This window comes from Atta cephalotes (assembly GCF_000143395.1).
Source record: "Atta cephalotes unplaced genomic scaffold scaffold00019, whole genome shotgun sequence".
In the NCBI taxonomy this organism is placed as follows: domain Eukaryota; kingdom Metazoa; phylum Arthropoda; class Insecta; order Hymenoptera; family Formicidae; genus Atta; species Atta cephalotes.
The window spans coordinates 5477217-5493126 of record NW_012130083.1 but is presented as its reverse complement, the minus strand read 5'-3'; the positions used below and the strand labels follow the sequence as shown (position 1 = coordinate 5493126).

The 15910-nt window shown below is 30.8% G+C and overlaps 1 protein-coding gene across 1 annotated transcript in view; it reads right to left on the bottom strand.

Annotated features, from left to right (window-relative positions):
• LOC105619129 (beta-glucuronidase) overlaps window positions 1-9350 on the bottom strand; it is an 11821-nt gene extending 2471 nt beyond the window's left edge. Inside the window, exons 1-9 of the mRNA XM_012200659.1 lie at window positions 9291-9350; window positions 4849-5037; window positions 4405-4503; window positions 3572-3748; window positions 3065-3297; window positions 1776-2055; window positions 1055-1329; window positions 693-954; window positions 172-360 (exon numbers count right to left, since the gene is read on the bottom strand). Of these exons, the coding sequence (XP_012056049.1) occupies window positions 172-360; window positions 693-954; window positions 1055-1329; window positions 1776-2055; window positions 3065-3297; window positions 3572-3748; window positions 4405-4503; window positions 4849-5022 (1689 nt within the window). The 5' untranslated portion in view covers window positions 5023-5037; window positions 9291-9350. The remainder of the gene's footprint in view (window positions 1-171; window positions 361-692; window positions 955-1054; window positions 1330-1775; window positions 2056-3064; window positions 3298-3571; window positions 3749-4404; window positions 4504-4848; window positions 5038-9290) is intronic.
• Between the last annotated feature and the right edge of the window lie 6560 nt (window positions 9351-15910).

The window sequence follows — 15910 nt, the reverse complement described above, 5'->3', positions numbered from 1 at the left end:
GCCATCTATAGGAAAACGGCGGAAACAAAGTTGTACACCTAATATTTTTGGATCTTATTTCTATTTTTTATTTCTATTAAATATTTTGTATAGAGAATATATATATATATTAAATGATATATATAATTTATTATGAACAGAAAGCGTTTGTGATTATAAAATGAGTGTTACCTCATGCAGACCGGGCATAGTATCTGCTCCGTACTCGGACATAAGTACTGGCTTGTTATATTTTCTATGCCAAGCCTCGGCTTCCCCTTGAACCCTATCAACGATCATGTCCAGTCTACCAGCATTGCTATACCAGGCGTTATAACGATTGAAACTGATCACGTCGAGAAACTGACCTGCTTTGTCTTCCTAAAATTTACAATATCTATTTGTCGACAATCTTCATGTCACAAGCGATTGTGATAAAAATCTTGGGTAGATTTTTATTAATTAGATAATAATACAAATTGTATTATTTAAGCTTTCATTTGATTAAAGTATAACTTTCAAATTTGAAATTTAACTTAAAAAAATGTTCGACGTTAAAAATTAGGAAATCGTCTTCCTCTTTTTTTTTTTTAGAAAATATTAAAAGAGGGTTTTATGAAAAGTTTAAAAAGTTTTATAAAAAGTTTAAATCAAAATAATATTATCTATATTTCTTCTGTTATTTTTTCATATATTTATTTATTTGTCATTACTTGCACTCCACGAGCCAGGGCAATAGTAACTGGCCTAGTAGGATCGATTGCTTTTGTGTGATGAGCGATCTGCATAAAGTACTCTTCAGCTTGGGGCAACTGGGTCCTTGGTTCGTTGGCCAAGGACCACATGATTACGGAGGGTCGGTTCTTATCTCTGCGAATGAGCTCCGACAGTGAATCCTTGTGACGCATGAGTAATAACGATGAATAATTCTCCGTATCGACGGAAGGACACTCGCCGATTATGAGGAAACCCAATCTTCAAAATAAAATTAAACAAAATGAAATAAAGCAAGAAAAGTGGAAGATGAAATATTTTAGCATATCAGATAATTTTAAAGAAGGAAAATTCTCGATACCTATCAGCCAAATCAAGGACTTCGTCGCTGTAAGGATAGTGGCTGGTTCTATAGGCATTTGCGCCGACCCACTGAAGCAATTCGTGATCTCTGACAGCAGTGACGAGGTCAAAACCACGTCCTCTGATAGCCGAGTCCTCATGTCTGCCAAAACCACGCATGTACACTGGCCGATTGTTCAACAAGAGACTCGTATTAGTCCAAGTGAGTGTTCTGATGCCAATCGGTAATCGATAGACATCTGGTTTGGTGAGATTTGCTACTGACAATCTTATCTAAAAAAACGTTCGTCATTTTGGTAATAAAATTTAAATTTTTTTTACAATTTATAAACAAATTAATATTTCAGTCCCGCGTATATAGTTTTCTATACAGAATGTATCATTCCTCTCTGACTTTCTTTTTTTTTGTCGATTCGAAATAAATTTTGCCAATGAGATATTAACTTAAATTTTTACCTGTGTAAACGGCATAGCTAAAAAAAGACACTTGCTAGTTTTGAGCAATCAACGATAATACCGTATAATGGGATAATTTTGGCCCAAATTTTGGCAATGTCCAGATGGCTCGCATGTCAAAATCTGGACATAAGACATCTTAATTTGAGACGTTTTATGTTTTGATTTTGTTCAAGTATTGTTTTTTTTTTAATTGGGCCAAAGTTATACTATTTTACGGTTATTCTGATTGGGCCAAAGTTACCCTATTTTTATTACGGTACCTCCAAAGTGTATAGGTATCCTGGCTTGGGGTTCATGCCTCTAGGCCACCAGAGTCTAGCGAGTGGGACCTTCAGAGTACCTGATATGCCATAAACGGGCTCTTTGATCGCCAAAGTGTGCTCGGCGTTGAGCAACGTAACTCTGCAGACAGGTATTTCCCCTTCGTTCATTCCACCCGCCTCTATGGTATACTTGACAATCCCCATATCGCCGATTAGGCTTGTCCTTACTGTAATATCCTTAACGTAGACACGCGGCGTTGTATACAACAAAACGGACCTTTGTAAAGTGTTCCAATAAAATTTATTAGTTAGGAGCAATTATGTCATAAATATAATTAATATCATTCTGAACTTAATGAACGTAGGATCTCAAGTATAAAAAATTGATACTTTTATGCAGAATGATAAATTATCAAAAATGATATTTAAATAACTTATTTAAAAATTAAAATAAATAGACATTTTGCTAAAAAATTTTTAATTACAAGTGTTTTCTTTATAAATAAACCCTTTGTATTTTACTTTATTCTTGTATTTCAAATCATCTGGAATTGCTGTATAATTATCTCGAATTATCGTATGTGATGAAAATAATTAAATTTGTGTCTATCTTTATTTTTCTGTGTTATAAAAATTTTAAAAGTAAGTCGTAAAAAAAGCAAAAATCATGACCGTATTTCTTATGATCTGGATAACGTATTGATTGTTCTTTTTAGTTTTTCTACAAAGCCCTTGATAGAGATCTATTTGTGAAATTCGCGTATCGCTTCAGAGAGCTCGAAAGGTCCTTCGTAGTAATGTAACTGTGAAACGGAACAATGCTATTACACCTGTCACGTATTTTCTCTTTGTCAGATAATTATGTTGAACTTTGTATTTACAACATGTATATATTTATTTGCTCTCGAAAATTGGAGATTCAATGATTTGATGAAATTAAAATAATTTCTTTTAATATGTTCCTTTTAATCTGTTTATATTTGAGACTAAAAATTAAAAAAAAATAAGTAAGTTGTAAGGAATAATTATTATTTAGTTATATAAAAATAAATGTAATTAATATAATTTCATTAATTAATTAAAATTAAAGTTTTAATGTAATTAAAACGAGGAAGAAATGATGTTAATGTTTTAAAAATATTTCTCCTATATATGTTTGTCATTTACAGATGTATTAGCATATTGTCAAGATTATTTCTAAAAATAAAGAATATTGAATATAAAAATAATTAATAGTTAAATAATCTTTGTTTGAATTATCTTGTTTTAATTAATTAAATTTTTACCTGTGTATACCGGCATAGTTAAAAAAATCGAAACTGTAGGTCTGCAAGTACTTGGTACCGTTGTCGCTGTTCACCTGTACGATCTTACCCTGGGGTACGCTATTCTGTCCCAGAGTGTTATCCACGCTGACGAGAATATGGTTCATGCTACCATAGGTCACAAATGAGGAGATTTCCGCTTCGAAGGGCAGATGGCCCATTTCATGATTGGTCATTAAAACATTGTTCACCCACTACACAAAAATGTACATGAAATGACATGTGCAGCTTACAATTTATTTGAATTTTAGGTGCGTTTTAAAGATTAATATTTCTCTCGAAAATTATCGTACATTTCTTTGAATACAAATAAATATATTTTTTATTTAGAAGAATTATTATGATTTTGTTCATTTTTCTTTCTTTTACCTTTATTTTTTAGATATTCTCGAATTATAATTTTTGATAAGTCATATTTCAGGAAAGTCTCATAAGATCGCTTTAGAATTGAAAAACTGAGATGCTTACTACTTGTGCGAGATAATGGACGGAGCCGAATCTGACGAAAACGCGTTCGTCCTTCCAAGAGTAGGGCACGAAGAAGGTCCTGTGGTACCATACGGCACCGAGGTGGTCCCTGAGGTTACGCGATGTTGTAACGTCATTGTAGGACGAGGGTACTGGCATCTTCATCATCTCTCCGACCTGTAAAGGCAGTTTTGTCTTACGCGAACGGTGACGAAGTAATAACAAACGAACAACGTGCAATTACGCGAAATTATAAAATGCAAGTAACTCTTGCAACGCAAGAAATTGGTGAATTAACAATAAAGATAATAAAAGCAAATAGATGAAAGAAAATAAATAACATAAATAAATGAATGAAAAAATAAAGATTCATAAAATATTGAATTATTCTATAGTTTTTTGTTTAATTCTGCATGTTTTCTGTAGAAAAAAATTTTATAAGCAGGATTTTAAAGAAATTATTTGAATAGATTTATAATATATATAATATATATATATTTAATGTTACATAGTTTACGAGAGACAAATGTAAAGAAAGTAATGTATTAAATACGAGAAAATTTATTATGGATAATTGACTCAGAGTCTTTGCAAAAAATTAACTAGTTAATTGAATATTTCTTTGCTTACTATTATGTAATTGAAAAATATCTCTTTTTTTTCTAGGTATTAATTTTTCATTTATTAAATTACTATCATCTTTTTTTATTATAAATTTTTTTTGCAAATTTGATAATGTGATTTCATGTAATAAAAACTTTAATATTTATTTAATTCATTAATTGCACTTGTCATTATTAATTATTATTTTACATTAAATCATGGTACGATACCCTCGATAAGTCATCAGTGAACCATGCTTCCGAAAAATGCTTTAGCACATCTCCTTCAGACGAAACAGTGAAATCCCATAATCCATCGAGCGATTTTACCTAGAAAAAAACATTAAAAATATCTGGTGACTTTTGTTACATTTACTTTTATTATAAAATTCTTCATAAAACAGATAAATATTCTTAAGACAATTGCATCAGTGCACTGCAATTATTTTCAGTTTAATAATGTGTATATATATTTTATATTATTACAGAATAATAAATTCTTTATTAAAATAAAAATGTTTAGAATTATTTTTAAGCGAGATATAAAAAAATATAATGTCATGGATTGCTTTTTCGAAAACTTATTTGGATGTGCGATAGAAGTGTGCAAATGTAAGCCGGCTATTTGAGATTCGAGTGGCGTCAAAAGATCAGTATGTGTCACGTAAGTTTTACCTCTCGGGATTCACTTTCTCTGGGATATAGCAGACCAGGAAGCGGAGTCGGAAATGCCTCTTCGTAAGGTAGCGCTTCAATTTTGATCGTCGTATCGGAGAACTCTGGCGGTGACTCCGGTCCGGATTCACCGGCCATCGCACTGCCGATTAACAAGAAAATCAAGTGCCACATTCTTCTGCGACCTTCCTAAACAAAGGAATTAGCATCCACAATTCGTAATCAAGATCTTAAGATTTTCACTTAATTAAATGAACTTTTTGAAGTAAAAATGAAAATAAATTCTCAAAAGATTAAAAGAAGGCTTTAATTTAGAGATAGAAATCCAGAATGTACTTATAACAATGCTTTTTAACAATGTTAGTACACATTTAATTCACGATATGTATATAAAATTTAAAAATAAAATTTAAAAAATAAAAATGCTCATTTAAATAAAATATTGATAACTAATTAATTATAATTTTAATTATTATAATTTTACCTAAAAAAAATCGAGGCATATTTAAAGCACAGTTCTAAAATATAGCAGATATAATTTTAGAAGTCATAAAAGTTCAATTTTAATTAATAATAATTAAAAAAATGCGTTAAAATTCACAAGGTTTATTCGATTGTTCTCAACGTTGTCGTATTCGCATCACTTCCTAATGACCAAGCATGGCAATTGCGAACACTTGGATAATGCGGCCTATGATACAAAGGTTCAGAAGGCAATATTTTATTTAGCACGATGAATAACTGTGCTTATCTTATCTATAACCTTACGTCATGTCATACGCTAGAACTGTCAATTATCGTCCATTTCTCTGTGACGGATTGCTATGACCCCCTTTCTTCTCGGCGAATAGTAGTAACTTGTATAAATATCACGCAATTCTTCCGAAAATACCTTAGAAAATTGCTATCGAACATTAAGACATTCACGTCCGATTTCTATGTTATAAAGATAGTTTGCACCATCACAACACACAACATGCACTTACGTTTACGGTGCGCCTGTATCGACCAGTCGCAGCTATTGATCACAGTCGACTGATATATCGTGCGAACTTCTTCGATAAAGAAAATAAGCAAAATCGTGAATCTGATTAGAAATTCGTAAGTTACTGTTACATCCATCTACATTGTTAGCGCTTTATGTTAATATTTATCCTTTTGATAATACAAATGATCTTCACAGCGGAAAATCCACTGTTTTATTATGTAAATATGAGATAATAATTTGAATGTTATCATTACGCAAATTGCGTATGTAGATAAGAAGAGGTTTGATCTATGACTATGTATGTAATTATTGAAAAAAATTAATACAAAATTGCTTGTAATGATTAAGAAAATAACACATTTAGTTTCCGATGTGAAATTCTACGAATCAAGATTGAAAATTGCAAATTTAATTTACATATATAAATGTATTATTATTAGTTCCAAGAATAAATCATATATACATAAATGTCATTTACGATGTATATGTCGGAATAATAACAAAGGCTTTAAAGAATATAAATCAAAACTAAATAAATTAAAACTAGGAAAGAAAAGCCGATAAGAGTCAATCTCGCGTGTAATGTTAATAAAATAATAAAATATTTATTATTCTCAGTAAATGTGTTGAAACCTTGAAATCGCTCGAATACAAACTCTATTTCTCCATTATATTTTTATTTTTTTCAAGATTGATAAAGCACGTTTAGAGACAATATAACGTATAATTTGTCTAACAATTATTTCTTCCCTCAAGTCTGCTTCGTTGTGTAAAGCGCGCGAGTCATCCTGTTTATCTTTTTTCTCTTTTAATTTTATTCGACATCCACAAAGAGAGGAAGACCGGTCTTCTGGCATCCGTTCTTTTGTACGAAAAGATTCTAAGGAAGGCTCGAAATGCGATAATAAAGACACGGAATTGTACGGTCTTCTGCTTTAATTTTTTTTTTAATAAGCATTAGTAAAATTGATAATTTTTATAATCGTTTTTCGAATAATTACGTAATATAGAACAAGTTCCTTCGCCAGTCTTATCTGTACACGTGATAATGTTTGTTGTGCGTATTTTTATTCTAATAAATTATTATATTGAAGATAAGCCTGTATCAGCAGAGATTTTATAAATTTTATTTATAATCATTTTATAATTATTTATTAAAAAATTACTTTGGATTATTATCGTAAAAAATGCTGAATTGAATTAAAAAATTACTTTGGATTATTAAAGGATTAAAACGTAGTAAAACTATGTTTTCTATTGTATTATAAAAATTTACAAATCTAGAAATGTATTTCACACAAATATTCTAATTAAATTATTTATATAGAATTATAAATTCTCTAGAAATAATGAAACAAGAGAGAAAAGATAGATGTATATCCAAAATAAATTCCTTCATTTTTGTTTACGTTTTTGCTAACGAAACATTAATTTCAAATTTCTCAAGCATTTCAGTTTCAGAAATATAATATTGGTCAATTTAATACTGCGAATTATTTATTTGGAATATTAAGAACACTGAACAATATAATGCTTCTAATACTCAAAGTAAGTAATTAATCACTACTTTCCAATTATTAAATTTTTATAAGAATTGCAAATATTGCAATATTAGGTGCATAAACGTATTCAAATTTTTTATTGATGATAAAAATTTTGGCAAAAAGAACTTTCGGGAATTTCAGTTTTTATGCCTTTTCAGTAAGAAGATTTTCGGTGATCAGTTTTGCATGACCTTTCGACGAAAGCTAACTGTCGGGCAATGAGCCGGTCGCACCCCACACACATACATACACACAAACACACTCCTCGGGGTCTCGTTCGCAGCAATATCGGCTTCCTGGCACGGTGCCCTCCTACGAGAGCAGACTTCCCTTCCCAAAGCATCAAATCGTTTCCTCGTGTCGTGCGTATACAGAGATATCATGGCACTGGTGTCCCTAATTCCTCGAATAGCTACTATTGTTCCAGGTCTGAACTTACACTTGATAATAATATCTGGCCAATATTGCAATTTCGTTACCTGGTTTCAAAAATCTATTTTTAAAAACAAAAATTTCTTTCCTATAAAATTTATATTTAAAAAATTTTATTTGTAACAAATTACACACACATTAATTAACGTTGCAAGGGTGTCAAATATATCAGTTCTAACAAAAAAGAAAGGAAATTAAAATTAATCATTAGTTGAAGTATAGTTAACAGTTAGACAATTTCTGTGATAACAATTTTGAATAATAAAAATGTCACATAAATGAAATAAATGTCACATTTTTAAATAAATCTTCTCGCAAGCAATTCAAATGTAAATCTGCTACTGATTGTTTCAATTGTTTATTGTTACTATTGGCTATCGATAAAGTATCTAAATGCGACCTCGTTTGTTCACGATTTCACTCTATTTGTGCAGAGCAGATAATTCATAGATCCAATTTCGCGTGCAAAGATAATTGATTCGCGAAAGCCGCGAAGCTCTGAAACGATCCCGCAGGCATTCTACCGTATACGCATTTTCGTAACACCCGCGGCGTGTGGTTTGAATTTACGTTATTAACACCGATGTATTCATATCGAGCGTAGTGAAGTGTAAGAGACGCGATTACGAGAGATGATAATGGTACACAGTAATGATATAACGATGCTAATATTCTATCGTTACAGAACGGACTAGATTACACCTCGTGCGATTCTCTTAGAATTTTTTTAAGTATCATAAAAAATTAAAATTGTGAAAGCGAATAGAACGTAAATTTAAATAGTTAAAGATATTTTAATTTTATTTTATTATATTTTGTGGAATCGTGGAAAATATTGTAAGATGATTATAGACAACCGACAGCTGTACCGATCGATTTTCTGTGTTTGACACTCGCAGGAAATTGCATCGGCATGTGGAAAATGGAGTATTGTCCGGTCGCCGGAATCATGGATTTGGGTTGAAATTTCGAAACGGATTGCCGACAAATCATTGAGAATTTATTGTTTCCTGGGATCGGGGAGATAAATTTCGAAATTACAAAAATCAAATGTCGACAAACACAGATACGCGATGTTAATGTATTCACGATCATGTATTATTTTAGAGACGCGTTGACATTTACATTACAATTTGAAATTAATCAAAATTATTTTCGAGTCAAAATTATTTTTAATGCCACATTTTGAAACATGCCACTTGATAACGAAAAGATCGATATGATTTTGATATAAAAATCCGTTGATATTTATCGATGTTCTACTGATTAGGCAAGAGTGAACATTTTATTAATTATTACAAATTATACGTAAAAAGTAAATAGCTGCTAATCTTTTTGACAAGATATTACAAAACGCAATGTAATTATTAGATGAACGCATAAAATCATTGAGTAAATAATTCAATTTTTCAATAGTAAATTTCTACTTATTTTGAATCTATAAATTCGTAAATCTCATATGTTGAGGAGCAACAAACCTTGCAGCGATCGCCACGTTCTATCGCGAGTCTGGTCACAGTGTCTAAAGAGAAGTTGCCGAAAAGTCGATTCATCTATCAATCTGTCTAAAAAATTTTACTAATATGTATATTCTAGACGTAAAAAGAAATTTTTCTGTTTTTTTTTTTCGTGAATATTGCTTTTTGTTTTCTATTTCTCTTCTTAAATCACAGTTCTTCACTTCCTTCTTTTTATATATCACTTAGTTCCTGCCTTTGTTTATCTTTTTTTTCTTTCTTTCCACACTAGCGTTTTGTATTAACTCGATTCTGACATTCAGCTTTGTACGCCAAACCGAAAATCTTTCTCGTACCAATAGTAATAGTAAAGCCAATAGTAATTCCACGCAACGCAATTCTTTTTTCCCACATTTATTATAACTATAACTATATTGTTCTCACGATATCAAAATGGCTAATATAGCTAGAATTATGTAATATTAAATTAGTTAATATAAAGTTATAGAAAAACGGACGGAGACAGTTGTCGTTAACTCGAAATCAATATAATCTCGCGGATGTACTCGCACCAGTCGTCATCGGTTACTCGTCAAATTTTCTCTTTCCAACCGGATCATTGCTAGAGGCACCGAGTGTTTAAATCCGCGCGTTAACCCGGAGACTGGGCACCGCCGATGTGCAACACTCGAGCCTGTGCCTCGGACTCGCCGAGCGTGACTACTCCGCTCCGCTCGATGCTGAGCAGAGCGGAGGCCCGCAGGAAGCCGACCCGAAAATCTCGCGCTCCTCTCCTCACTTCCTCGTGCTCTCCTGTTTTCGTTTTTGCCGTCGACATTCCTGTCATTGAGGAAGAGGTCTAAACGCAAGATAAGATTACAAAGACTAAAGACATAAAAGACATAATATTTTTAAAAAAAGGAGGAACAGAATGTATACAGAAGATTATAATATATTATTACCGAGATTGCAAGGATTCTTACCATTCTTAGGTACTTTATAATAATCAAAACATTCCCAGAGATCAATATGTTCAAAATACGGACGTAAATGTCTTATGTCTACATTTTGGACATATTATTTTCTAGATTTTCATGCAGGCAATATGCATTTTAAAAGACATCACAGAGACATCATAAAGACATCTTTTGGGACATATAAATAAAAGGTATTTAAAAGACATTATAATTACTTAGATAATGTATGTCTAAAAAAGAGATATAAGACATCTTATGTCCGCTTTTTGAATATACATATTGTTTTCTAGACAAAGCGTATTGTCTGGATTGACACTTTTACAACGTATTTCAATTTTTTTTTGAATATATAATATATATCTGCAATTAAAGTCAATTTAATTGCAGACTTATTTATACGAAATTTGTAGGAAACTTTTTTGTTGCAAAGTTTTAGTATCATTTAATGATAATGCTTTAATATACATTGCAAATCTTCCTCATTTTAAGTAGAACCGTCATCGCTTGCGATACATTATAAGTACAATTACCGCGATTTTTTGTACGTGCCTTGCATTTTTTTAAATTGTAATTGTAAATGCTCTTATTGTTCGCAAAATATTCTCCTATTTGTCTTTACAAAGACTACTGTCAGAGTGAGGAATAAGGAAATAAAAAAAAAAGAAAGAATAATTAAATAACGCCGTAAACTCATCAAGCTTATTCTTCATCTCTTGTGTTACCCAAACAAAGTCATTAACTATAATTAAAAGAAAAAGCTTTATCTAATTAAATTTAAATAAAAATTAATACCACTGAAACAAATAATAAAAAGTTATAATTTATTTTATTAATTAGAAAAAATGTATTTAATAAAACATAATTATAATTAAAATTTTATGTACGACAAAATTCGACAAGTACTAGTTTATGTAAATTTGACTGCAGTAATTCTTATTCGTATGCAGTATTCTTCACGTTTTTGATTTCGTTTTTTCGAAGGAAGTTTATCCAGATACAGTGAATTCACGTTATCTTCTTTCTAACAACTAATTAAGAAAAAGATAACGTGAATTTAGCGTTCACCATATTTGAATCCATGTTATTGCAAAAGCTAATATCTGTCTTAAGGGACTATCGATGGACTATCTTGGCGATTGCGGAAAGGAGTCGCGTATAGAAGGAAGATAGAAGGAAGGAAATGGCGAGTGCTCAGGTTAACGACCATCCGATAAGACGTTGGGGAGTTCGACGGTCGATAGCGTTGTGCATCGTAGCGAAGTGTACGTTCGTACACCTGAGAGCGCATATTTTCATATAATAAAAAAAAACGATGAAAACAGAATGAAAAACGAAGAAAACAGAATATAATTTGTATTGCCGATTGTAGTCTTAATTGTCTCTTCATATCTGCCTCGATTTATTAATCTTAATGAGATCGATCTAAATAATTCTTATTTGTCAGCTTTTTAATCGGGGGCTTAATACGTAATTCAGAATATAATCAATTACACGTGAAATATCATTCAATACAGTTGAGATTTATATAGAATGTAAATAAGGTCAGAGTTATTTGTGTTTTACATCATTTGATTTAGCTTGAAAATTTTATTTCAGTGTTGTGTGTAAAGAATCAGTTTTATATAGAATAAATCTTTCTTAATATTTAATATTTTATAAATTTTTTAAAAGTAAGTAATATATAGTATGTAATATGTTAATTAACAAGTTTGCGTTATTGATTTTACAAGTAGAGTTTCTAGGCAAATTTTATGGAATTAGAAATATACAAATAAGTATATAATTTATTGCAAAACCTGCTCTATTCTGCTTCTGTACTTTACAACAATTAAATACCGCGTATTTCTACAAATCGCTGTAGTTGCTACGTGATATCACATTAAGCGGATTAATTGTACAAATACAAATATTGAATAAATTATCGCTAGCATTCTAATTCAAATATTGAATAAATTATTACTGGCATCCTAATTCTGAAAAAGCCTTATTTATTTAATTCCTCATTTGCTTATAAATTTTTTTTAATTATTAAATTTATAATTATTAAACTGTTTATTTAAAAGAATTTCGTTTATATGATATAATTACTTTGTTTCTACATATCACGTAATAAAAATTTAAAACAGTTACTGTTATACATATTCTTTGTTCACTAAAAAACATAAATATTCTTTTAAATTCTACCAAATATTTTTTATTTAATTTATTAGAAAAGAAATATCTTTTGTATTGGAATTTTTACAGAGTTCAAATCAGCGAATTTAAATCGCGCGTTTTGATTGGTTACCCAGCTCTTCATCGATAAATAAGAGAATTTCTTTATCGACGGATTTTTTTGTTCAAATTATCACTGAGAGACCGGCGGCGGCCGACTAGCATGCTTTTTGTCTGTTTAATATCGATAATGTGACCAATTTTCTAAATTAATGTCTTGTCTAACTAGATATAATTGCAACGTGATAACGTGCTATTATCATACTAATTAACATACTAATTAACGTTTGTCGTTAACGTTTTTAATAAGATATATAACTTTAGAATTACTAGAAGAGTTCGTCCAGTTCGTCCTACATTATATAATGTCATAATATCGTAATGGCATCGTCACAGTCGATTAATTTCTACAATAAAACCAATTTCAGTCCAATTTCGAACTAACAAGCGTAACAATAATAGTTCGGATAAAATTTGTTAGAATACTTTGTTATTAAGTCTTCGTTATTTCTCAAGCAGTATTTAATAAGGTAAAGATCTCAATGACAAGACATATACCTATATCCGGACACTTATATAAAATTTATTATTATTAATACTAAAATGCTTTTTTTATTACAATATTATAATTTAATTGTATTGAAGGATTACAATTAAATTACAATATTATATTTGAAAAAGCATTTGAGATAAATAACTTAAGCAAAAAAAGTTTTGTGTAAATGTCCAAATATAGATATGTCTAATCATTTGGGACATAGCCTGAACTTCTGATTATCAGTCGACAAATTCATTGCGTATTCATGGTGCAAGATCATTTGAATATCGCGATTAGAAAGAGAAAGAAAGAAAAAAGTTTCCCCTTATTTATCAAATTATAAAAGTACGTCCGATAAAATCAATACGTTAAATCGATAAGCTTTATACGTGTATTCTTACAATTATGGATAGAGCAAACTATTTTTAATAATAAATTGTGACTATAATAAAAATACGATCAAAATCTCACTACAAATATTTTGAATAATTTAATTAGCTAATCAGAAGAAAGAATTTTACGAATTGATTAATTGAAGAATGTGTAATATTCACACACACATTTTTCAATAATTATTCTACAATATGTCATTATATTTATTTAAAAAAAAGTGCAATATCTAAAGCATATTTTTTTAAGAAATTTGTAATTACATAATTTTCATATAATAAGATATTATTTTTACAAATTCTACATAATGATGGATTTTGTATACAAGGAATAATACTATAAATATCATTCAAATATCTAAATATAATTAAGTTATCAACTTATACAAATTCTTAACTTTGAATAATTTTGTCAGATTACGTTTTATAATTAACATTTTATATTTGTTATAATATGTAATTTGAATTTTCATATTCAACACTCAAAAGCTTCGTATTGTAAAGCTTACCTTTTTATCTTTTTATCTTCTAAAATATTGTCGTATCTAGCTTCTGTCAATTATTTATTAATTTTATGAGCACGACTTAAATGGGCTTTTGCTTCTTGTATATTGGAACAAATTTTTTTACAGATAATGCATTTTATTCCATTTGGTGCTTTAATAAAATAGTTCCGTATCCATTCTATTCCTGGCATTGTGTTTACACGGTATCTTACAGCACAGTAGAGCATATATTACTGAATATGACAAAGTCTAAGCTATGAAGATACTTTCGGAAAAGATCGAGAGTAATGCGTGAATGTAAATATTGATATTTAATTTGAATTTGGCTCTAATAGCCAAATAATTGTTGTACTTTTACTGGTACAGCACAGAAAGATCGTAAAATGATTGCAGGTATATCTCATTGCAATGTTATTGCAAATAGATTGCGCAATGTATTTTCAATATTGTTACAATGTCATAGCATCATAAAAAAGTCCGCCTTCAGCACGATTTGTGTCGTAGTAATGTTACAGCGCAAAGTATTTGCAATTATTATTATTAAAAATAATTCTTTTATTATTATTGAATATAATTTGAAATACAATTTGATATAAATAAAATATGCAGAAAAATAATCAATATGTATTTTATAGTATAATTTTATAATATAATTATTATATTTTATACTTAATTGCAAATTTTATATGTAGGTATTAACAATGCTACAAGATTTGTAAAGTCTTGCGCCATAATATATATTAGATATGTATTACAATTCTTAGTACTTACAATGTTGCAGTGCAATCTGCAATATTGCAACAATTTCTGCAATATTAGTGCAAGTTTCTATGCTGTATGGAAGGTGTTCAGTTCATTTTTATTTCACTACTATTTTAAGGTAACATCTTACGATTCTAATATGATTTTTTTCACATTTAAAAAATTTAAAAGTCTTAGATATAAAAATTGACGGCGTATACTTGTACGTACACATATCACTCACATTGCATTTCTAGTAATTTTTTACTATTTTACTAATAAGATTACATTATTTTAAATTAGCCAATTAATGATGTGGGCAATTGATATACGCTGAAAATTGATTACGCTCAATGAATACTTTTTAAAAATAACGCCGTGTCGCGCAGCCGCGTCGCAGCGATGCTGGGCCAATCACCGTCGTCTGTCTCGCGAGGCGTCTGATTCGCAACAAGGCGCGCGGGCGCGCGCCGTGCGTGTGAACCCCGTGGCCGGTGCCGTTCGGATCGCGGCTGCGTCGCGCGCAAGTTTGTCGTATTTTGCTACGCGGATTCGATGATGCGGTACGGTTTCTCTAATTCGCACGATCGCGATATAATATCGGGAGCGACGGGTGAGAGAGAGCCATCGATCGCATTCGGCCGTTTCACGAAACACAAGTCACGATTGGAAGTCTTGTGTCGTTCGAAGTTATCGGCCGCCATCTTCGCTGCGCTGCGTTCATTTGACGCACCTTATCGCGCGAATGTCGTTTCACCCGTCGGATTCACCGCGTCGGCAGCGAATAGCAAAGCGACGGTGACGATTAATCCGTCGAATGAACTAGTAGTTTGTTGCGACAGAGACCGCCACGTTCTAGAACATTTTTATCGTCACAACAAAATTCGGATCGCCGCAAAAACGATTATCATTGCATGCTACCTGCGCTTCCCGCCGAAAGCGAATCGCACAGTAATGGGATTAATCTCGCGTATAGAAGTTTTGAAAAATACGTATCATCATGACAACCGAGAGATCTCGCTGCATCGAACTGACTACATCGATCAGAAAGAAAGGACAGCGTCGCAATGACAAGAATATTTGATAAGAGAATTTGACAGATGACAACATTGCAACGAGAATGCAGCGATCGGTCAGTGAGACTTATAATTATTACTGAAAGATAAAAGATGTGGAACTTTTTCATAAATTTAAAGGTAAAATAAGATTTAATAATTGAACAATTGAATAAATAATTTTTTGAGTTTTGAATTTTTATGAGTTTTGAAATATGAAT